At 42.0% G+C, this 23,385-nt stretch overlaps 2 protein-coding genes across 5 annotated transcripts in view; one reads left to right on the forward strand and one right to left on the reverse strand.

The window, feature by feature from the left end:
* LOC106656179 (protein Fe65 homolog) overlaps window positions 1-23,385 on the reverse strand; it is a 60,344-nt gene that overhangs the window by 14,879 nt on the left and 22,080 nt on the right. For 3 of the 4 annotated variants that reach the window (XR_001339476.2, XR_001339475.2, XM_014376892.2), the window contains exon 2: window positions 13,153-13,468. Coding sequence is in view for 1 of the 4 variants with exons in the window: in XM_014376892.2 (XP_014232378.1) it covers window positions 13,153-13,468 (316 nt within the window). In the remaining 3 variants the exon portion in view is untranslated. Of the gene's footprint in view, window positions 1-2,016; window positions 2,852-13,152; window positions 13,469-23,385 lie in introns of those variants that run through there. The other variant, XR_001339477.2, reaches the window with a different exon arrangement.
* On the forward strand, window positions 8,538-10,792 carry LOC106656187. Its single transcript, XM_014376899.2, has 3 exons — window positions 8,538-9,300; window positions 9,364-9,954; window positions 10,020-10,792. The coding sequence occupies exons 1-3, from the start codon at window positions 8,732-8,734 to the stop codon at window positions 10,486-10,488; spliced, it is 1,629 nt and encodes a 542-aa protein (XP_014232385.2). The 5' UTR covers window positions 8,538-8,731; the 3' UTR covers window positions 10,489-10,792.

A 23,385-nucleotide genomic window follows, 5' to 3' on the forward strand; every position in this document is an offset into this window, starting at 1 on the left:
AATACGCGCGTATATACACGGTCTGGTGAGTCGATCTCGCAATCCCCGCATCCGCGCGTGTGCACACGTGCGCCTCGTGCCACTACGTCTCTCGCACACGCATATACAGCATATATAATATATATAATACTATACAGGCATCGAACGAAAGCCGGCGTCGGGGCTCGAGCTTCTTCTTCTTCTCTCTCTCTCTTCGCGTCGCGCGCGTTTATCGATCTCCTCGCTTGGCACGGCTCGCCGCGCGGAGCTATATACTATATGCTACTTCTGCTTCTGCTGACTTTCTTGCCTAGCTCCGCGCGCTATATACTCCGCCACCTTCCATAACGATCCTCGTCGTCGTCGTCGTCGTCGTCGTCGTCGGCGCACACACATCAGCACTGCTGTACAGTATTGGGGCGCAATCACCGCGCGAGTGTCGTACGTACACACGAACATATACATAGCTGCACCCGTGCACATATAGGTGTTGTACTTCAACGCGGCCAATAGGAGCCGACACACCTGTGCACTCGCGTGTGTACGTGCGCATGCACACACGATATAACGTATGTGTAACCTCGATTTCGGTTCCGCTGTGTGCTATTACAGCGTGTGCAGCGTGTTAAAAACTCGTGCATAGGCCGCGCGGAGCTTTTAGCCAGAAGTAGCCTCGTTCGACGTTCAGGTTCTATTCGGGGCTATCGCACATATATGTACACGCGAGCACAATATTCGATTCGTCGATTCAATTTTCCTTGTAAATAAATCATCGTACGCTCGTGCGTATCGATATCGCGTTGACGTAAATAGGCCCGCGTATATATACGCATCGAGTATACGACGATACGTATACACAAACAAAAAGTTAGGGAAGGAACGCGCTCGTGCATTCGAGCTAATTAATTTATATGTATCACAGTTCAGAGCGAGAGAGAGACGTTGAAAACGAAGCTTTACGATAATGAAGCCGTGAATTAATAACTCTCTCGCGGTGCCATAACAACAACACGCGTGCGAAGTACACGAAGCATGCCCAAACTGCGGCGAGAGAGTTTTTTTTTTGGTACTCTTTTTTGCGCCCCGAAAGTAAAAAAAAAACGAAGTAAAACGAGCTGCTCGCGAGCTTTTTCGTACGATTATATAGTTATAACGCACGTTCGCGTTGATGTCGAGTACACATAACGTATACTCGTGTGTACGTTGTCATAATTATAAGCAGAGCTTGCGGCTCGTTAAGTGCTCGGACGCGTCGTTTCTCTCTTTTTTTTTGTCGTTGCACGTAAATATCACAATATGAAATCAGAAAAATATTTTATCACCGATCCGAGTGTTTTTTACTTTATAAAAATGAAAAAAAAATCTCTTCGTGCCTTCGTAAACGGCTTGTCTGCGTCGCTTCTGAATTTTTATCTATATAACATACATAAGTAAAAAGAGACGACGACGACGGCGAATGAAAAATAAAAATAAAAAAAAATACCACGAGAGAAAAAGCGCATCGAAGCCCGGTGCAGAATGAAATTCCCGTGGGTAAGTAACGATCGATCATGCCGCGAGGGGTTGTTGTCAGACTCTCTCTGTGCAATGTGTGTGCGTGTCTGTGTGTACGCGTCGGTGTGCGTGACTGCCTGTATAGATATGTGGCGGAATACTACTACGGAATATACGTGTAGGCAAGTGTATAGAGCCGAGCGAGGGAGAGATAGAGAGCTTATATGCAGCACTAGCCACGGCGCATCGTATTTCATTTCGCAAAATCGCTCCCCCTTGTTCGCGTACACACGCATACACACGAACACTCTTTCTCCCTCTCTCACACGCAGCAGACGCTCGTCGAATGCAGCCCCCCCGCGGGCTATATAAGCTCTTCGTTCGAAGAAGAAGAGGAAGAAAAAATAAATAAAGTCACGATGTAAGTAGTGTGCGCAAAAAATTAGTGCGTGTCGTGGTCGTTGTCGTCGCGTCGCGTCGTAATTATGACAAAAAATCTTGGATACGAATTATATTACGAACGAAAATTGCCTCGAGACTCACAGTCAGCTGGCAGCGGCTGGTTTGAGGGCGGCTCTCATTTGCGCCGGCCGCTGGATAGTAGGCGGATTAGGCCGAGGAGGACAACGTGCCACCAGCTCGACTTCGACGACCTGCAGTTGTGTGTTGTTGTTCATCGACTCGACTTGACCACACACACACACACACTACGCGCGAGCGAGCTTACAGCAGTCACATACACCAAGACGTTGTTACGTTGTCGTCGCTGCTGCTGCTGCACCCCTTATATTTCGACCTTCTTTCGCGAATTATACAGATATACCTGTGCCCCGATATTTTTTTCTCGTTATATACTATTCGTACTCTGGCTCGGTAGGCTGCAATAAGTGGCGCGTCACGTCGGTGTCATCGCTCACACACTGCACGACGCGCACTGCATCATCATTATTATTGTATTATATTGCGATATAATATTTATGTATACGTGACACACATGCTAATCATTTGGACACACACACACACAAACGCGCGAGCGGGGACGAAAGAGAACTAGAGGACGTTTTAATGGACGGACTTTTTTCCTTTTTATTCTTGTACTCGAGTTTCAAGTTCTCTGGACAGAATAACGAACCGAGTTCGCGGATATTAGAATAATCGTGTGTGTGTGTGTATATGCTTGCAGCCTAAACACGATCGTATATTTATTTTTCATATGTACACGCACACACGAGGCGATATATACAACACCACCCTGGCACTTACACTTACACTTGTACACACGCACCGATGTATATATATAATGGAATATTCTCGTGCGACTGCTGCAGGGCCGTGCACGGAACTGCCGGCCGCGCGCAACTACGATACACACACGACTCTCCGTATACACATCCAAGTAGGATATAACCCTGTATATGTATGTACGTATATATAGCGCGTCGTCGGGGGCGCAAAGCTCGCCCGTCGCCGTCGCACGACGTAGCTCGGCTGGATTCGGCAAGTTTCGCCCCTTGCGGCGCTCGATCGCCCGTCGTGTGTACGTATATATGTACGAGTGGGTGTGCGCGCGGCGCTTGCGTCATCGTTGTATACACATCTACAGCAGCAGCAGTGGTGGTGGTGGTGGTGGTGGTGGTGGTAGCGGCGGTGGAGGAGCGACTAGCCTCGGCCCTCGGGGAGCGATCGAGCGCTACGTTACACTGGGCATATGTATATGTACCGAATGTATGCGCGTGAGTCTTCGTTGGCAATGTATGCAGCAGCTCTCGAGGTGCACACATACCTACGATCATATTTATACATGCTCCCGCACCTTCGAGACGCTCGAGCCGTTGATCGTTGCAGACGTTGTCCTTGCCAAAAAAAAAAATGAAAAAAAAAGAAAAAAAACGTAATATTACGTCTGCATCCGCGTGGGACGACGTCGCGATGTAATATTCTTCTCTCGTTTCTCTGTACTTTTCCCCCTTTTTTTTTCTCTCTCTCTCTCTCGTCGCGCAACGACTTTTTCGACCCGGCCGCGTACGTGAATGCGCTTTCGGGCAAGGGCGATCGCGTCTTGGCATCCCCGCACACACACACACACACATAAATGTGTACGTACCGTTGCATTATATACTATATACATAGTGGACGAGGCATTTTACGAGCTTTCGAGGCTTGGCGTAGACTCGATCGATTGCCTCTATACATACGGCAGTTCGCCGAAGGTTATTTCAACCGTTAGTTATATCGCGCACACATACACGCGCACCGTTGCGATTCGATGACTCATGCGCGCGGCATTTCGGATCTTCCGTGCGAATAAAAACAATCGCTTCTTGCGCTGCTGCATCGCACTCGCACCGCACACCCACACGACTCGGTATGTAAATTCAAATTTCAATGATTCAGAAAGCTCGACCGTGTATAACATGGTGGATTTATCTCGTTTTACGCGAAATTTCTCAAAAAGCTCTCGCAAGCTCGAGGGAGTTGGGGCCAAAATAGCAGCAACAACAACAACAACAACAACAACAACAATTGCTGGAAGCGAACAATATCTTGGCTGCACAACTATAATACACGTAGACCCATAGTTTTACATTATTAAAGCTCGAGCTTTTGCAGTATATACATACACGAGGATGAGTTCGCTGTGCTGCACATAGCGCGATAAGGCGCGCGATGCATTTCTACGTAGTGTATAGTGTATATACCTGCACTATAGAGCGCTCAACAGACGAAGCAAACGCGATTATACGTCGAGCTTGCGGCGCACGGCATTATAATAGAATATATAGGCTTTGTGATATATTTTATGCACGTTATTGTATCACAGGAGTTGCACGGGCTGTATATAGGATAGCGTATAAGAAATTCGGCGGCGGTGCGAGCGCCTCCGTAAGATAGACATAGTCTCGTATATGTACGCTGCGCGCGGAGGGGCATTATAAAGTACGCATGTAACGATGTGTATAACGTAGCATATATATCGTAACGCGCGCGCGGAGACTTTTTGCATTTATATATAGAGCTGGGGGCGCAAAAGAGAGGGCGAGGAAGGGTCGAATTAGCTCGCGCTGGCGCAGCCGTGCGAAATTTCCGAAATCTTCATTTTACTCTCGTACAAGGCGCGTATTATAATATATAATGTGCAGCGGCACTGTGCGCGAGCCTCGAGCTTTCTATATACGTACGAAGCTACCTCGAGACTGGCAACAAAGAGAATTAATGCGCTCCGAGGCTGCTGCGTTATAACGTATAGACTTTGTTTCGTGAATACGGTACAGGGTTGTACCGAGGGTTAGCGTATACCAATTCGCTCGTGGAGCTTGTGTGTACGGGTGTGTACACTTAGCGTCCGCCCGAATCCGCTCCCGAGAAATAAACATTCGAGCATGTGAAAATTCGACTTCTCTTAGAAGCGGAGGGTCGAGAGAGAGCTTGAGTTATGGTCTAGAAAGGGTTGAGCCAAGTAAACGTGTCAATTATAAACCGTTGCTCGCTGCGTATCGTCCGTATGAATTATTTTCTATCTTCAAGACGACGTGCAATTTAATTTCACCCTCGTTCAAAGTCACGAAAAAGTGACTTTCCGCGGTATCTAATACCGCGTACAGTTGCGCGTGACGTCAAGCACGTTATATCATAACTCGCTGCATTTAGGCATAACGATCCGACGTACAGGATATGCCCGCGAGTCATGCCACACAAAAGCTTCGAGACGACGATTTTCAAAACGAAATTTCAACAAAAAAAAAAAAAAAAAAATCGGTAAACGTCGCGCACTCGTATTGTAAGTTTTTTTTTCGTTCGCTGCGAGATGCACAAAAGACGGGCGAGGGAGTCTACTACACTAGACGCTCACTTTCCCGCAATATATATATAATAATAATACATAAGAGTTCACGCGTGTGTATGTGTGTGTCGAAAAAGAAGGAGAAAAAAAAACGATCCACGAAAGAAGCTCGTCGTGCTCGGTTGCCGGAGGTATAATAACGCGCGGAAGGAGAAGAAATAAGAGGACGAAGAAGACGAAGTAAGTGCGGCTCGTGTAGCTATATACATGGAACAAAAAAGGATTCGACGTCATTTGTAGCGACGACGACGAGGAGGATGAGCGCGTCACGCGTTACAGACACACACACAGACGCGAGATACCGCGAAGAGAAGAAAAGACGATGGATATAATACATAAAAGCGTCGAGAGATGAGATTTTTCCAGTCTGATACGTGCGCGTGTGTGTGTGTGTGACGTTTATGAAAGCTTCGGAGAGAAAAATTGTCAACGGCGTCGAGTAAAAGGTATTTGAAAAATTTGTAAAAAAAAAGAAAAAATACAAGAGATACGATGCCCCGCGTAATTCTTCGTTTCCAGAGCGCGAGACCATACCAAACAAACGTAACGAACGAATGGATATAGTTCGCGTATACGCGCGTATACATACAGGATTTATTCCATTGCGTATTGTTTACGCGCGAATATGTATCCGCGCGTTCTCGCTATATCCCCCTCCCCTCGAGACTTTATATTTACTAAACATTACGCAATTAACGCGAATGAATGCGAGCGTGATTGAAATTTATGGCACGATGGATTCGGATATTTCCGCCGGCTCGGTGTGTTTGTATATATTGTATGGAATCGATCGTACCTACGGCGCCGTGTATATATAATAATAATGATATACGTATAGCACAGGTTGGAAATTAATTTATGACTGTGGGTCGCGCACTCGAGTATAATTTCTTTATCGTGGCGCGCGAGACAATTTTCATACTCCAAAGTGAGTTCGGTCGATCGCAATTTTTTTTTTTCTTTCGCACTGGGCTTGATTGATTTGGTTTGATTACGAGGGGATGATTTTTAAGCAGAGAACAATGCAATCAAATTCATTTTACTAATGTCGAGAGCTTATTTTATAAAAAAAAATTTTAATTACGAGATTTCATCAATTTTATCTTACTATCCGTTTGAAAAAAAAGCTCACCACGTTAACTCGTACAAGGGAGTTTAATTTCAAACTCGATAAGCCGCCCGTCCTATAGCCTCGACCAGTATAACACGGTATACGTATACGCGAGCTCGACAATTTATACAAACTAACTGTGCCGGCGTACGCTCAATTTTTATAGTTACATAAGGCCAGTCCGTACAACATTTTTTCATCCATATTTTTTTCTGCCTTCCTATTCAGCGAAACGCGTGGACTTTTGCGCCGCGTTATCTCCGGCAGGATATCTAAAGTATACGTGTATATAGAGATATATAGACCGCTTGCGACACGCAAAGGCAAGCCGAGCAGGGAATGACCCATATTTTCGCTCGAGGCTCGATATAACGAAGTCTTACATTATATACACCGCGCGGATAAGCCCTCGGCGTGCAAAAAAAATTCATCTTCCCCTTTTCCCAGGATTACGCGCAGAGTACGGCGTATACGCTGCGATCGACCAAGTATTATTATGACTTGCATCGCGAGCGCGAACGAAAAATCAACGGGCAGTTTTCGCTCGTAGGTTTCGTACGATGTGTAAAGGAAAAAAAGTTCAACAAACTCTTGAAATACAATAAGCGATTGTAGTATATAGAAGCAATTTTTTGAAAGCAAATACTTAGAATTCGAGACTACACTTCAGTTATGTTAAGTAGGTACATAAGCGCCTCGAAGTTAAGCAATTATTTTATTAATTACTTTAGTAATTGCTTACGCGAACGATAAGAATTGTCAAAAATTTATTTCCGGAAGTAGCAATTGCTATTCCTACCTCACAAGAAATAACTTTCGAAAAAGCTAGACTAAATCAACAGTCCGACGTTAGCGTTGAACGATTGAAGTCTTGCTTCTAGTTCCCGTAAGTCTTGAAACATTTTAATAGCAATTTTGTAGAATTATTTTCAAAAAAATGCCTAGAAATTTTCACTGGAACACGAGCTTATAGAGATGTATATCTGTATTGGCAAGCAATAACATCGATCGCTCAAAGCTCTGTACACTTGCACACACACTCTCACACAGATATACGTTTGATACACAGCGATCACACCGGCCAAATGCGCTGAAGCGGACGAACAAATAGTTCACGTATATATGTGTAGAGGTGGAAGCAGCTCAAGCGCTCTTTCTGCAGCGAGACCCAAAAAACAAAGAAGAAGCTGCCGAAAGCTTCATCGATGCCCCTCTCCCCTTCCTGCGTTGCTGCTACACACACGCGCACACAGACACACAATGCACTTTATAGCTTTACCAAAGACAAGTCGCGCAGAGCTGGTGTACAGAGAGAAGAAAGAGAGAGAGAGAGAAAGTAGAGATAGCTTCATTTCGGTTCGATCTGCGAACTCAAGAACCCGAAAACATTCAACCAGTTTCTTTACTAATACGATTGGTTTGGAGACAAAATTTTGAAAAAAAAGGGTTTTTTTTATTAAAAAATATTTAGTTTAAAAATGGTTCTTTATTATGAAAATAATGCCCTAGAGAAGAAAGTAAAAAAATGGTCCTTTTGTTAAAATGAAAAATGTTACACATCAGAAGGCATACGCCAATAAATGGCATTCGTTGTGAATTTATGAGTCATTTTTTTATGATCATAGCAAAGTACCATCGGAGGCGGTAAAAATAGTCTTGACATACATGTTCGCGGTACTACCAATCACGAAATCGTTTTTAAGCTTTAAAACGACATATCAAAGTTTAGAAAATCAAGCATATCCAAATGCTGACTATGCAGATCACCTGTATGAGCGGAAGTCTACGATTGGATGAGTGTTTGGTATGATTGAGACTGACTGATCATATGGTTTTTAAATCGGCAATATGCTGCGGACGTAAGTACGTCGAAACATTGTTGTAAGCCTTACTACACAGGATATTTTGAAATTATCTTACGAAAGCTCGGGTATCCTCGAGATCAGACAATTTGGCCCATAGATATTTAATCAAAAATGTTGTTATAAATTGAATTGCTAAATATATCAAAATTATTAATCTGACAAAAAGAACGTTAAAATTATGTTTTGGTATATTTATTCTTCTGGCGATGTTTATTTATTAAGGTGTGTGAGCGAAGAAACGCAATGTTGATCTGGAGCAAAGCGTAAATTTGTGTGACTGTTAGTATTGACAGAAAAGCGATTATTCTCGAACGTCTTACACTTCAGATTGTAGCATTAATTAATCTATTCAAAATTAAATATCTATAATAACCATCCAACGTCCAATAGTTTTAAATATAAAGTTTCATCAGTATCAGAGCATTTGACAAAAGAAAAAAAATGCCGCATAGATTAATGACGGAAGAGTATTTTCGTCAAAAAAGTACTGCAGTTTATATTATACATTTAGTAGATTATTTGAATAAAAATAAAATTACACAAGAAAATTTAGATAATAAAGATATTTTGAAGGATATAATATGCAAAGGAATGGGAAAGAAAATACCCCTTACGACAAAAGATATTAATGCCTTGAAAGAAACTCTTTGTTTTTTTAAAATTGATGAATTGAAGAAAACTAATCTATATCGAATAAATCGTGGTATATTGGCCGTCGCTTGTGTTGAACATGTCTTATACCCTGATAAAGATCATAAAAAATATAAACAAATATATGACTGCAGCAATAATCAGGCAGCCAAACTGTATAAAAAACTGCGTGAACATTGTGGTTTCACAACAGAAGAAGAACTCGACCTTGTTATAGTTAAATCAACTAGATCTTTTTTTAAAATCGGCTTGTTTTTTAATAAAAAGACATCTCTAGAAACAGTTCGATCTTATTTGAAAACTGTTGACCTTAATGTAGAAGAAAAGCACTACATAATGAATGCGTCGATTCAATTTATGTAAGTCAATATTTTGAAAATGCCTACCACAATTATATACATAACATTTAATTTAATTTCCAGAAATAATAATAAAACTTTTAAAACTGTTAACAATGTTCCATTGCAAATAAATATTATGAATCGAGAATATTTTCAAAAAAAACCTATGGCAGATGCTATTATTAATTTGGTGAATTATTTAGAGAACAAAGAAGTAAAAGAAGAAGATTTAGAGAACGAAAAAATTTTAATAGATATACTACGCGAGGGAATGAAAAAATTCCCCAACAGACGACCTTTAAAATTACAATTAGAAGAGTTTAAAAAAGCGATTCTTAATTTTACAATTGAATACTTGACAGTAACTAATCTTTATCGAATAAATCGTGGGATATTAACTGTCGTATGCGTTGAATATGTTCTTTTTCCTGGACAAGATTATGAAGAGTATGGAAAGATTTATGTAGGCAATTGCTTTAAGATCACCGCATTATATAAAAAACTCTGTGGTATTCCTATAGAAGAGAAAGTCAATGAAGCCTTAGTTAAATCGGCTAGATCTTTTTTTCAGTGTAAAAAAAGAAATCTGGAAACGATTCGTTTATATTTACAAAATATCGATATTGATTCTGAGGAGATCGAATATATAAAAAATGCGTCGATTCAATTGATGTAAGTAAATATGTTAAAAATAATATACAATTATGTACTTAAAAACTGCATTTAATTTTCTGTAGAGGTAATAAAGCTATTGAAGCTAATCAACTGATGGATAATAAAGATGAACTATCAATCAACATGATCGATCTTATCGAAGATCATCCAATAAATGTGATCACTGACGACGAGGAGACCCTTCCACCTATGCCAGATATGCCATTGGAACATGTTGACCCTTCTTCAGTTGTACCAATACGAGTAGACCAGGGATTTCTTTCCCGTTACTCTCCCAATGAGGTGGTGTTGGCGAAAAGGTTTAATTCGTATTTCTGGCCAGCAAAAATTATTGAAGTCTATAGTGATAAAATGTATGTTACATTTTTTCCTTTATCAGAAGAAATGGAGAAAGAGGAAGTCTCATCGAAAGAAGATGTCAAAGCTTTTACGGACGAAGAAATCGAAGCCGCTGGTGCCTCTCTATGTCTAGGTTTATCACAAGTTGCCTTTGAAAACGCAGTGAAATTTGCTTCAGCAGAATTGAATTGAATACATTCTCGTTAATTTATGCATGCAATTAATCATTTTATGATAATTGACATCCAGACGGTCAGAATTTTCGATTTGCTAAAGTGATACTTTTACGGAATTTTCATTTTTATGTCTGAAAAAGATCAATAATTTTTTTTTTACATTCAATCGGGTACAAAACGGAGAATCGATTAACAAAATACTCATTAAAATGTATACTTTAAATAACCACGGCATTTTCTTATGCAACAGCTAGAAACGTATGACAGAGTAACGAATTTGAATCGGAGCTGCAACAAAGTTAGGACGATCATAAATAAAAGCATTTAAAAAATAGAACAAAATTGTATACGATTGATATCCTAACAATTATCGAAAGCATCGTTTCTTATGTTCATGTGATATAACTTGAAATCGATCATCACCAGCGATTTTGTTCAGTTAATATTTTTCGATTTGATCCTGTACGACGATCGATCGATTTGATACTGTACACACACGGTTAATACAAAATAAAACATTACTAAGGCAATTAATTAATATTTAAAAAAGCGTTATAAAAACGGCGAAAAAATATGGCATTTCTTCTAAGACTCACGGGGACTCGAGTACGATCTAGTTGTGGCGCGCCTCGCAACGAGTACGAGGAACAAGAGTCATAAATAGCAGGACAAACCGCGAAATACCACCGAGATAGCTCCCGAAAGTCCTTTTTGAACGCAGTTACCGCTACAGTGCGGCTCATTTTCCGTCTCTTGCATTATGTGCGTGGATACATAGCATTTCACATGCATGTACCAGTCTCGTAAAATCGAAATTCTCTTCTCTGCATGTGACATTGTTGCTGCTGCTGCTGCGACAGAGATAACGACTTTATTTACGATTAGATGACACCGTATTATGTTGTTCACAATTTTCGTCTTGTACTTTTCACGATTGCGACGTCGTGGATGTTTATTCTCGTTTCGCGTCGCTACATTGTATAAACGGTTTGTTTTTCGGCTGGATTGGCGGCCAATAGCCCACGAGCAAATCATCCTTTCTCAATGTCCGCGTGGAGTATGAATTTGCGCGTGGGCGTAAAAGAATACGCTTCTTTTTTTTTATCATATATTCAGCGAGTGATGCACGCGATCATCGATGTTCGTAAAAAATCCTCTTTTAAAACAGTGATGGGGGGTTTATCGATAGCTACTTTTCGCAAATATTGCAGAAAATTACTTCAATCTCACGAAAAAGACCATTCGCGAATGATCGTATTATCGAAAGTCGAGTTAGCACCTTACCAGCAAACTCATGGGATCACGTAAAAAATGCGTTCGATGTAGTGTCAAACTCGTTATTGATGTAAAAAAAAGAAGAAAATAGGTTTCGCGAGTATGTTCGCTCAAATATTTTAATCCTGCTTTCCTCTGCCAATTAAGTATGTATTTTACCATCAGTCTACTTGACCTCTTAACTTTTTCAATTTAATTATTATCAGTAACTTCACCTATCCGATGAGCAGTCCTCGACAAGTAATTTTCAAAACAAACTTCGCTTCTTTAATCCAAGCAATAAGCGCAATCTGTGGATACGGTTACCACGCACAGAGATATGCGAGCCGCTAATATTTTTTTTTCAAAAATACCGAAACAAAAGGATGCGTGCACACGTTATTACTTCATAATTGTGCAGCCTCGAAGCTTAATCGAATAACGGCATATATTTCACAGGGCGTTTAGCCCGGCCAAACGCGAAGAGGTGTAATATATCTGTAACGCCGCGGCTCCACGTCGCCTGGATTAATCTCTCTGCCAACTTTGTTAATCACTATTACCCAACTCTCTCGCTCTGCGTCTATCCCTTCGAACAACCTTGGCTCGGCGCGTACACTTACGCGGACGCGCGCAGGGCTCTGCGGGCGTCCCCGGATGAATCAACGCGGCAGCGCGCGGCGACCGAGATCCGTTTCCCAAAGTAGCTGGATTTCGCGCGCTGAGAACGACACGAATCGGATGTAAGCGATGTAATATGTATCTCGCGCGAACGCTTTTGTCTCTCTTGCTGTCGCGTGTGTTGTACGAGTGGACGAAAAATTTAACACAGCTGAGCTTCTAATATGCGAATCGCTCGAATACGAGTTCAAAAACGAAAAGAGGTGCGTAAGAAAGTGTCGTTTGGAGCGCGCCAACTCCACGAGAACTCGACTTACATATTTGCGTGCACATATTCAACTTTCGCTGCAGCTCTAATTCGTTAAAATATAGTTTATATATCTATATTCCTATGGGAGCTCAGCTCGAGTGATTCATTAGATATTTAGAGTAAGTAATGAAGGCGACGACTCGAGCTTGTCAGTGATTTATATTTATGGTGGGAATGACGTTCGCGTTGCTCGCCCAACGATTACATACTACATATTATATACTGCATGAGCGAATTCCATTAGCTCTAATTTGCATCATTACACTTGGCACGCGCAGAGCTCATGATTTTAAACCCCCCAAGTGTCACGCACGTATGTGTGAAGATCCGTGCTCTATAGTCATAAATTGTTTCGAAAATGTTACAAAAAAACGTTCGCATATACACGTCACAGACATACCATACTACTATATTCGTCTAAAACGTCATCAGTTGTTTCACTCGTCGAAAAAAAAAAAGTTAACCCATCCTATACGTTCTATACGCACTACTCACCCAAGATTGTGATTCTCGCTGTTGTCCGCCGCGTCGAGACTCGCCGGGTCGTCCTTGACGATGATCGGGCCCTGGGTCACGTCCACGCCCATGCCGCCGATGTCCAGGCTGGCGTAGGCGCGCCTGGCCTGGACGCCCCGGGCACTGCCGCCGCTCTGATCGCCGCCGCTGTTGCGATGCACGCCGCAGAGCTCGCGATAGAGCTCGTCGTAGAGCGAGCTGCTGCCGCTGCTGCTCTCGTTGCTGTTGAGGGCGTCGTCGAGGCGCGCCGGGTCCAGGTGGTAGTTCGGATTCTCGAAGGAGAGCAGGCCGTTCTCTGCCAAAATTTAAGGTTGCCGGTTAGTCGATGCGTGCGTAAATAATCATGACATCAATTTGAATTCGAGTTTATGTATGTATATAACGTAAATCTTGGGAAAACTCGATTGGAAAGTATAAAAGATATGTATCTTAATTGCAGGATATATATTACAAGACTCGAGCCGCGGCTCTCGAGTTTTACTCTCGCTGCTACTTCTGCTGCTGCTGTATACGAGTTGGTAATTTTATACCGGATTTTAAAGCGAGTAAGAAAGTTCAGTCGAAAAGCTCAAACAATCGTTTCACATGAAGAAGAAAATTAGTTACCAGTGCGCGCGGCCGACGGGGGGGAAAAAACTTTTCCTCTCCCGGCGTGCTGCACTTGCCTCTGCGCGAGGCAGCTTAAAATGTAAATTGAAAGGTCAAATTATTAAAGTACTTTTGATATATAAACCACTGCCTCGAATCGCTAATGCCCGTGAGCTCACCGAGGCGCGAGAATCGACTTCAACGCGGAAGCCGGCGTATCGCTTCCATAAAGCGTATAATGCATGGTCCGAAGGGAGAAAGAAAGTGAGAGAGAGAGAAACTTTGCATTGACTCGGGTGCGAGTCGCGCGAGACGAGCAATTTTCCAAAAAAAAAAAAAAAAATGTAAAAAATAAAGCCAGGTTGCCAAGCGACGACGAAGAAAAAAAAAGACGAGACTACCGTGTCTAGCTGGAGTCTAGATTCGAATTTTGTAAAAAAAAAGAAACGAGGAAGAAGAAGCTCGGAGTTTCAAAGTTCGGACACGCTTTCGGCGTTACAGCGTCGAGGGCTTTTTTCGCCCGGAGATACCGGGAACGCCGGTGGCGAGAACAAAAAGTAAGTGTATATAGTTGCGAGCTGCGAAGAAGTGAACCACATTTCGCGTGTGCATAAGTGCTTGTAGCCAAACCTTATTTTTTTTATCCGCTTCGAAAGGTCTGGTATTTATTTCGAGTAAAAAAAAAGTGGAAACTCTTCCCGTGCTGTAGAAAGGGTAACCGAGTTGAACTTCAATCGATCGTTTTACGATATTTTTAAAAGCTCTTAGTCGAAAAAAAAAACTGTTCAATATTCTCGATAAAGTGAATTTCAATTGATCGAATTAAAATACACACACGAACCGCTCTATAATGCAAATTAAATGAAATTCAAAGTTCAGTACCGGCAAAAACAACGCGCGACCTGTCGCCTGATAAATATAAAAGCTCTCTATCTCTCTCTCTCATTTTCTCTCGGAGGTACACGTGTCGAGCGCGCTCGGCGTTAACCAAGCTATAGATCTATTCTATAATTTACCAGAAAAATAAACGTCGAGGAAAAAAAAAAAAAGAAAATAGTCGTGGACAGGCGTGGAGAAAAAAAGTTTTCTATACACTACTGCCCGACGACGGCGTCGATGAGTCAGCCGCCGCTCGGCGATATCGATTCGCGTTTTTGCGCTACGCGCCTGTATTCGCCGCACTGCTCTGCGATATAGCGAGCGAGCTGCTTCTATAAGCACGGGTATGTAGAAGCGCGAGATACGTATAGAGCTCGTTCAAAGGTAAAAAGGAATACCAATTTTTTTGTACCTGGAGCTCGGGTTTTACATGAGTTCATACGTCGCGTGAGTTTCATTATTTAAAAGTTAAGAACTAAATAGTCAAAAAATGAACAGAGAGTAGTAATCAGTAGTACGTAAGATTTGGTTCAAAAATAAAACACCGTAATGTCAATGAACAAAATTGTAATGATATTTGATAATAAGTATTGAGAACTGAACGATACCTCAGCGTCTCTCAGTATTCAATGTGAGTGTCCCATAAGAACTAGAGTAATAGGGTAAAATACGCCATGCCCTATTCCTCTAGTTCTTATGTAAATTAACATTGAATGCGTATAGAGGCGCTGCCGTATCGTTCAGTCCTCAATAAGGCTCAATCTTTCGGATCAGTGTGTCGAAGAACGATATATACAGTTAAGGTACCGATTTATCTGTTCGTATGTTGTTCTAAAACTAAATACTTTTAAAAAAACTTTCAATAAATAACATCAAGTTCACATAAAAAATACCGAGTAAATATATCCTTATACACATTTATAATAAACAATTTTATCATTCGTTCCAAAATTTGCCGCCTCCGTGCCGTGGCGGGCTCCATAAATCGTCACTGGTTATATGTTTTGCCCATAAGGGACAAGTAAAGCTTCTTTCTATTATGGGTAACAAATTACAACGATTCGTGTAAAATCCGGCGAAGTAATTGTCCCGATAATACAGCTCCCTAACTCTGTTACACAGATCGTTTCATTAACAATAATTTATGCATTTTACAACAATGACTTATACAATAATTTTGACTTTGCCTCTTGCAGATTTAAGAATCGAGGTACTCGCCACCTAGTGGTAAAGATGGACACTAATTGCCATTTAATTTTCGTGAATTTTTTGGGCTAAGTGAGACAAAAACTGAACTAATATTAAACCATAAATTTTCAATCAAAATGTTTAAATTATTATATTTCAAAATATTTAAATTATTTTAGTTTAACGATAGAAATAAATGTTTGCCTTTAAATAATCATTTTCGCATGTATCCGGTCCGGTCGTCCTGTTTAGGTGAAACAAATCGGAAATCACGAAAAAAATTGAAATCAATGTACTTCCGGGAATGCGAACTCACATTCCAGAAACGTATGAAAATCGCGATAATCCGATTTCCACGTCGCTATAATCGTGCGCGTACACGATTATTATCGATGCTATATGTGTAAACACGCAATGGCGGATTTTAAGCTCTCGTCGCGGACACGTATTTTGCTTCACTCCGTCGAAGCCGAAGATATACAGTAATTGAGGCTCGCGGGGCCTGAATAATGAACGGCGTAATTGCTCGAGCAACGACGTATACGCTCAACGCTGGAAATTCGATCGGACGAGAAAAGAAGGAAAACTCGTTAGCTTACCCGCGGGTTTGGCTCGAGCAATTTGATGTTGAAAAAAAGAGAGAGAGAGAGAAGAAGGTAATAACAATAATAATAATAATAACGAAATTACTGTTTCCCCGGCGCATACGTATACATGCATATAAGCTAAACGAAAGCCACTATACGTAATAAACTTCTTTTGCGAATTACAACCGAGCAGCGCGCAGCCGAGAAATAATCCCAGATTATAATGTAGCTTTCGAGCTTTCTATACCCGCGCGCACAAAGAGATCGATATATAGTAGTAGTAGTAGTAGCGTATACAAGCTCAGCTGGCAGCGGAGTACGAAGAGGGGCTGAGAGTCTTTATTAATCACGCGTCACTGGTCATATAGCATGATGCACTGCTGCCGCCACTGCCACACTACCACGACTGCGCGCCAGCTTATTTAGAAGCCGATGAACTCGCGATCGTGTGTACGCCTCGCCCGAGAACCGTTATAAACTACGTTACAACTATCGAGCCGCGAGGGATGAATTATGTACACATACGGACGAGCTTTTTGACCGTGCATATATATACGTTTTACGGTGTATGTATTTTGTGGAGCTGCCGAAGGCGTGGGGAGGCGGGAGAGCGAGGGTTTATTATAACGCGTGTAACACATAGTTGCATTCGAGCGCGAGCACGCGACGACGTTTATACACTGTATACACTCGTGGAAGCGGCAAATTTCGTGCCGATCGGCCGTTTTCTCGCGTTCGAGCGTCGGTTATAGGGCTTTTGTCCGTACTTTTTCCATCATTTTTATTGTACGAGTTAAAAAAAATCAATTCACGTCGGAGTGCGAGAAAATATGAATGTGAAAGTTCCAAAGGTGACATGTACTGCTTATCTTCAGTCGTCGTTGTTAGTTGACCGCATTTTGCTATTTTTCGAGATAGCTTCGTGAGGTTTTCGTAGCTTTGTTTTAGCCGTATCGCTAATTTCAGTCTAAGCGTTATTCCTCTTAACAGTATCGAATTACATTTATTGGACATGGAAAATTGATCTCTCGGTTTCATGTACGGTTCATTGACTCAACGCCAGATGGCAGGCGTGCAATGATACCGCAGACTCGCAAGACGCGACTGACATTTTTGTCCATAAGAGGAATGCGTTGAGGCTCGATGCTTAACTATCTCCATTTCTTCTTCATACGAAATTAGAATTTATATGTACAAGACCTCGGAATTCTTTTCAACCGAACGTAATATCGTTTACATTTTTTTTTCAGCAGACTGACTCAGTGGAGCCCCAGCAATGTTAAAATACAATCTTACGACTTTTTATCTTCTGATGTATGTGTAAGTTAAGGCGCCGGTACGCGTCGACGATTGATCAATTTGTAAACAAACGCGTGCGAAAATAAGAGAAAGAGATGTAACGGTTTTAGTTTGTAAGCACAATTGAAATAAATTTATAGCAGAGCTTCTCGAGACTTCGACTCGAGAGCAGAGGAATTTAACCGTCTCTCTCTATATTATTTCCGAGACCCGTCCGTCTTTCCCCAGGCAACATCATCTCCGAAGACCGAACCGACTCTCAAGCTAGCTCTCATCACTTCATTTTGGAAAAACCTGTAGTGGTAATTTTTTCTGTTATATATGTGGGGATACTCCCCTCTCCTCGCTCTGCAGCGCGCCGCGAGACGGCGCAGAGAGAGCGGGAGCGTACTGTAGGACTCACTCTTGTTCAGGCCGAGCTACTGTAGACATCTCGCCAATAAAGAATAACCTCGTTAAAGCAATTTAGTGAGCGGTCATCCTCGCGACCTCCTCGAGACCCCGAGATCTCACTTATTCCCGCATATACTCCACAAGTGTATAGAGAGCATTGATCTGATACTGAGACTGAGCTGTAACTTATACGATTTCTTTTATTTTTCCACTTGCAGGTTTACGGAAAAGGTACTCGCCACCTGGTGGCGGAGATGCAAAGTGCTATTTCATCGTACTTACAGTTGCTGAAAACTCATCTACATTTTTTTAAAACAATTCAATGATCACTTTTAGGTCTTTTAAAATGCGCTTAATAGTTATAAATGAAACGTCGCCGAAGAATCGGTATCTCCTTAGCTAAAAAGCACATCCGTGCGTAAGTTCGAAGCGATAGTTTTGATTGTATCATGTTTGTAAACTAGATTAAATTCACGACAATATTTATCAACCGCATGCATTAACCAAATAAAATACTCGTGTAATAACTCAAGAGAGAGACACCGTCGTTCGTTCATTTTGCATACAAGGTTACAATTCTTTTTTTTTCTAATCGACATGATAACTACATACAGGGCCTCGATAGTTACAAGCATGTATTGCTTTTTTTTTATGCTCTCTCGTGTAATCGAAGCTTGGCACTGCGACGGCCAATCGATAGTTCAAGGATGTCGGATTTTCTTTTTTGCTTCGCGTAGATACGTATTATATAGGTATCGAGTCTATAGGGCAACGTTGTGACACACGCGTGCGCCGCGCAACATTGAATCTCATCGATTGTAATACGGCAGCAGATGAAAGACTACATACCCCGTACGTATGTATACGTTTCATTTGCATCAATCGACAGTGTGTGTCTGTGTGTTGTTTCACGCGCCAGATGGCGGATACACAGTACTCGCAACATATAATAATTGCCATTTTTGCGAATAAAAGGGATGCCTGGCGCTCGTGAGCACTCGAGTTTATCGTTTTTCTCCGCTCTTATGATGAGGACTTATACGGCTTATTAGGACGTGCCGACTTTGTTTATTCGCGTCACTGTAAATGAATTTTTCGACTCAACCTCTGAGCGACGATTTTCAGCTCTCACTCGTAAATTCGGCAAGTATGAGTTCGCGTCGAGGCCACCGACGCGGCGTATATCCGTAAACTACGCGACATTATACAAGTTATAGCAAAAAGCTCGTGTGATGTGCTCACGTAATCCCCCAAGGGACGCGTCGCTTGCAAAATTGTACACTTATCAAACGATACTGCCCTCGTTAGTGCATACACGCACCTCGAAGCGCTTCATGAACTTGTATGTCTCGCGCGAGCGGGAGCGACTTTAATGGGGGCATCTTACTTATAGGCGGCTTTTCGGGCTCGTTAAGCTTGCAAGCTCGGAAGACGCATAACGCAGCTACTCCTGTTTCTTTCTTGTTTAATAAATATCAAGCTTTTTTTTCTCTTTGACGTTTATAAGATACTGTGCTTTTTAAGTAGGCAAGTGGTCGCTAATTTACTTGTTCGGACAAATATTTCAAAGACTTTTAAGGGGTATAGTTAAGCGAATTTATAAAGAAGCTCCACTATAGAGTTTCAGCCCTTCTGATCGATTGAATATTGCACACATGGACGCAAAATGAAAAGAAAAATCCGACGAACCACAAACATATTGTTCGATTTCTCATGTGTGGCGATTGCGAACTTATCTAATATCCGCATTGAATGATCGATTCGCCCAATAAAAAGTGCCCCTCGCCTACAAGTACGTGTACTCAACGACGTTGAAAGCGAGAGAAAGATGTATATAGAAAAAAAGTGTATCGCCAGAGATCGATCGATCGTAATTACGAATTTCGAGCACGATTCCGAAGTTTCGCACAGAAATTATAGTCCACGTACATACACGTATGACAAGACGCGCGAGCTGCCCGAGTTTCGTGCGCGGCCGATACGCAGCGCAGACGAGAGACGTACAACACGTTGCGGAGCTTGACACAGTGTTGAGAGTTTGCAGCTCCTGCTGCTGCTCGTTGTTTTTTTTCTGCGTGCGTGCAGTCGCAGCCCCGAGCGCGAAGTGAATCTTTCCGGATTCTTCGAGCGCGCGCGCGCGTACAACGTCACATCGAGGGAAAAAAAGTTCCACCGCGCGTCGATTCCTATAATATAATTCATTTTGCGTCGATCTTCGCGCTTTCTAAGAAATGCCTCGATTTTTGTAATCTCTTATCATCGGGTCAGGTACTCACGGGCACGATATAATTTCTCGCTCGGGTCCCTAACGCGCGCGGAAAAACGCGCGAGACTTAATTCCGCGAGCGTCGATAAATATGTATAATGTAGGTTCATAACTCATCCTCGGGGAGTAAAGTAGCGGTATAACGGTACCAAGAGAGAGAGAGAGAGAGCTCCAAGGCGCAGCGCGTTGCAGTTTACTAATGCCTCGGTATAGTATCAACTCTGCCATGTATAATACATGTAACGGACGCAGTAAACATGAATACGCGATGCGCCAAGTTTGTGTTAGTGTGTGTATGTCTGTGTGTGTCTGCGTTCGGTACCAGTATCGCTCGAGCACGAGTCGGCCTCGTAAAGCTCTCGACTTGCAGCTCGCGCGCGCTCCCCGAACTAACATGATTTATGACTCCCTTTTCTCGGAAGCTCGACTCCGCCGCCGCCGCCGTGAATGCACACGTATATAAACACGCACACATACACACACGGGTGCACTTTGCAAACTGCATTTACCTGTTGTTGTTTTTTTCCCCCTTCTTCTTCTGCTTCTTCGTTATATCTTTTTTGTGTTGCGTGCTAGCGGAAAATCTGCGCGCGTCAGGCGGTTACTTTTTTTCTTTTTGGTCTCGACTTTTCGAAGAATACTGTGTATAGAAGCGATATTCCTAGGAACGGAAAGCGTTTGATTAACGGACATAAACATAATTTTTGTGTAAACGGTTATTCGAAACACTTTGGTAACAGTCACAGGATGAAAAAAGAGGTCTTGCAAAGCTCCACTCGAATTAAATGCCTATTTTATACTTTCCCACCCCCTTTTTCCGGTTATGAGTAAGTCATTCAACAAAACTCCTAAGTTGGTCTTAGCTCAGACTCTAACCTTAGTCGTTTATTTTATAACATTTTTTCATAAAATTGATGTGTATCAAGTCAAAAATTCGCCATGTTTCAATCACGTTTTGTTAAAAAAAAAAAAACGAATAATAAATCGGATTTGAAAACGAAACGCGTCAAATAGCTTATTGCTTCGTGACGAGGGAAAACTTCTCCTGTACTGTTTCATCACACGATTTTATTTTTACGATTACATCGGAATTTAGGCAGTGTATACATTTTCATCGCCGAAGCGTTTATTACTGCACAAAAACATGGTTAATTCGCTGTAAGACTTGTAAGAAGATGGTTCCAATACTTCGATGCCATAGAGAGCATTTTTTTTACTCACGATTACATCACTCCAAAAACGCTAAAAAGCTCTTCTCCTCGTTCTTTCTTTCACGAGCGCACTTCATTTCGAAATTCGTACCCAATTTCGCGCGTACAGCTTTGGTTGGCCCCTCACACGGCAATTCAAGCGCCAGCTTCTTCATTCGAAGTAGAGCTACGTAGAGGACAGGTTAATTTCGTTGCTAAAAGTCACATACATGCACCGGGGAACGACGATGATAAAAAAAAAGAGAGAGGGAGAGACATATATACGTGTCCGTATAAAGTTATGAAAGCCCATTAAATTCGCCAAGTCCAAGACGAAACTTCGCTTTACTTCCTTGCGCGCCTTTTTCTTTTACGACGAGATCAAACTTCGAAAACTGATGTAATGCCGCGCCGCGAAGCAATGCCCTCGCGACACAGTAAAAAAAAACTACGTCCTGCCCAAAATGACCACGTCTCACACGAAACGCTGGAATGAAGTATGGATCGTAAAAAGGAGCTGTGTGCCTTATACATTGAGTACACACGTACGTACATTTTTTTTTACTCGGTAAGTATAATAATACGTGTACGTATGTGAGCGCGAGCGAGGCTAACCGGATTAAGGGAGGGTATAGCTGCAACATAGAACTTTGGTGTATTACACATATATACAACGTATCGCTCGTTCGCTGCGCCGCTGCACTCTCTGGATGAGTTTTCCACGAGACGCAGCGCGAGATTTGATACTTCTGTGGTCACGACGCGGAGTCTCACCCTCCCCCCACCCCAGCACACGGAGTGAATTAGGGAGCCGGGGTTGCACGAGACTTCGCACGGCCAAGATGAATTATTGCGCGCTCGACGTGCTTGGCTATATTGTTCGGAAAGTTTTTTTGTTGTTGTTGCTGTGCGGGCACGCGCGGCATCCCACACGCGTCCAACAGTCGTTGGCGAACGAGCGAGAGCTACTTTTGCAGTATTGATAAGCGGCGAGAGCGTACATTTATAATGTCGAAGCGTTACTGAAGGAACATTAAGCGATGAAAGATATTCAAATTGCAGATGAAAGTATGATGAGACAATTTTTACGCTGTTTATTTTCAAGCTTCAGAATGTTAAAAAATCTATAAATTAGGACGAAAATATTATAAACCACGCATGGTAATATTTTGTTTCAATAAAAATCGGCGATCGATAGAAGAAGCATCTGAATTAGAATCAACGGCAAAAAAAGCTGAGATTATGCGTTTTACGAGCGCTGATAATATAGATCTAATAAATACGAATCAATTCTCATAATTTTAAAGTAAACATAAGATCTGAAATGAGAAAGTAAAAATTAACAATATAATTACGATGAAAACTTCTGAAGAACATATAGATTTATAAATCAAAATGGCGAAGTACATCCTGAATGCGACGATTGCAGTAAGATTTTCTTTATACTAAACGAAATTTGGATTATCATGTTTGAAACTCAGAGAGTGCACATGTAATCAACGAGGGCAATCCACGCGAAAAGCCTTTGGTCAATGTTATTCAAGAATTATTCCCTTATAAAACTGTAATAAAATTTAAAAAGCGCGTTTACGAGTCAAGATTATGCTCAACTTTCTTCCGTACGCAGTTCTTTACGATCCCCAGTTATTATATCATAAATAAGTACAGTGCGTATATTATCGGTAAAGATCTTGCGCGCGTGGCATAAGGTCTTTAACGAAACAAACAAAAATAATAATATTTGCTCCCTCTAATTTTTTGCCCCCCAGTGTTTGAAAAATATAAAACTTGCTTCGCGGGTCGAGTGAACGAGAGCCTCGAG

This window comes from Trichogramma pretiosum, unplaced genomic scaffold, assembly GCF_000599845.2.
Source record: "Trichogramma pretiosum strain Unisexual culture from Peru unplaced genomic scaffold, Tpre_2.0 scaffold40, whole genome shotgun sequence".
NCBI lineage: Eukaryota > Metazoa > Arthropoda > Insecta > Hymenoptera > Trichogrammatidae > Trichogramma > Trichogramma pretiosum.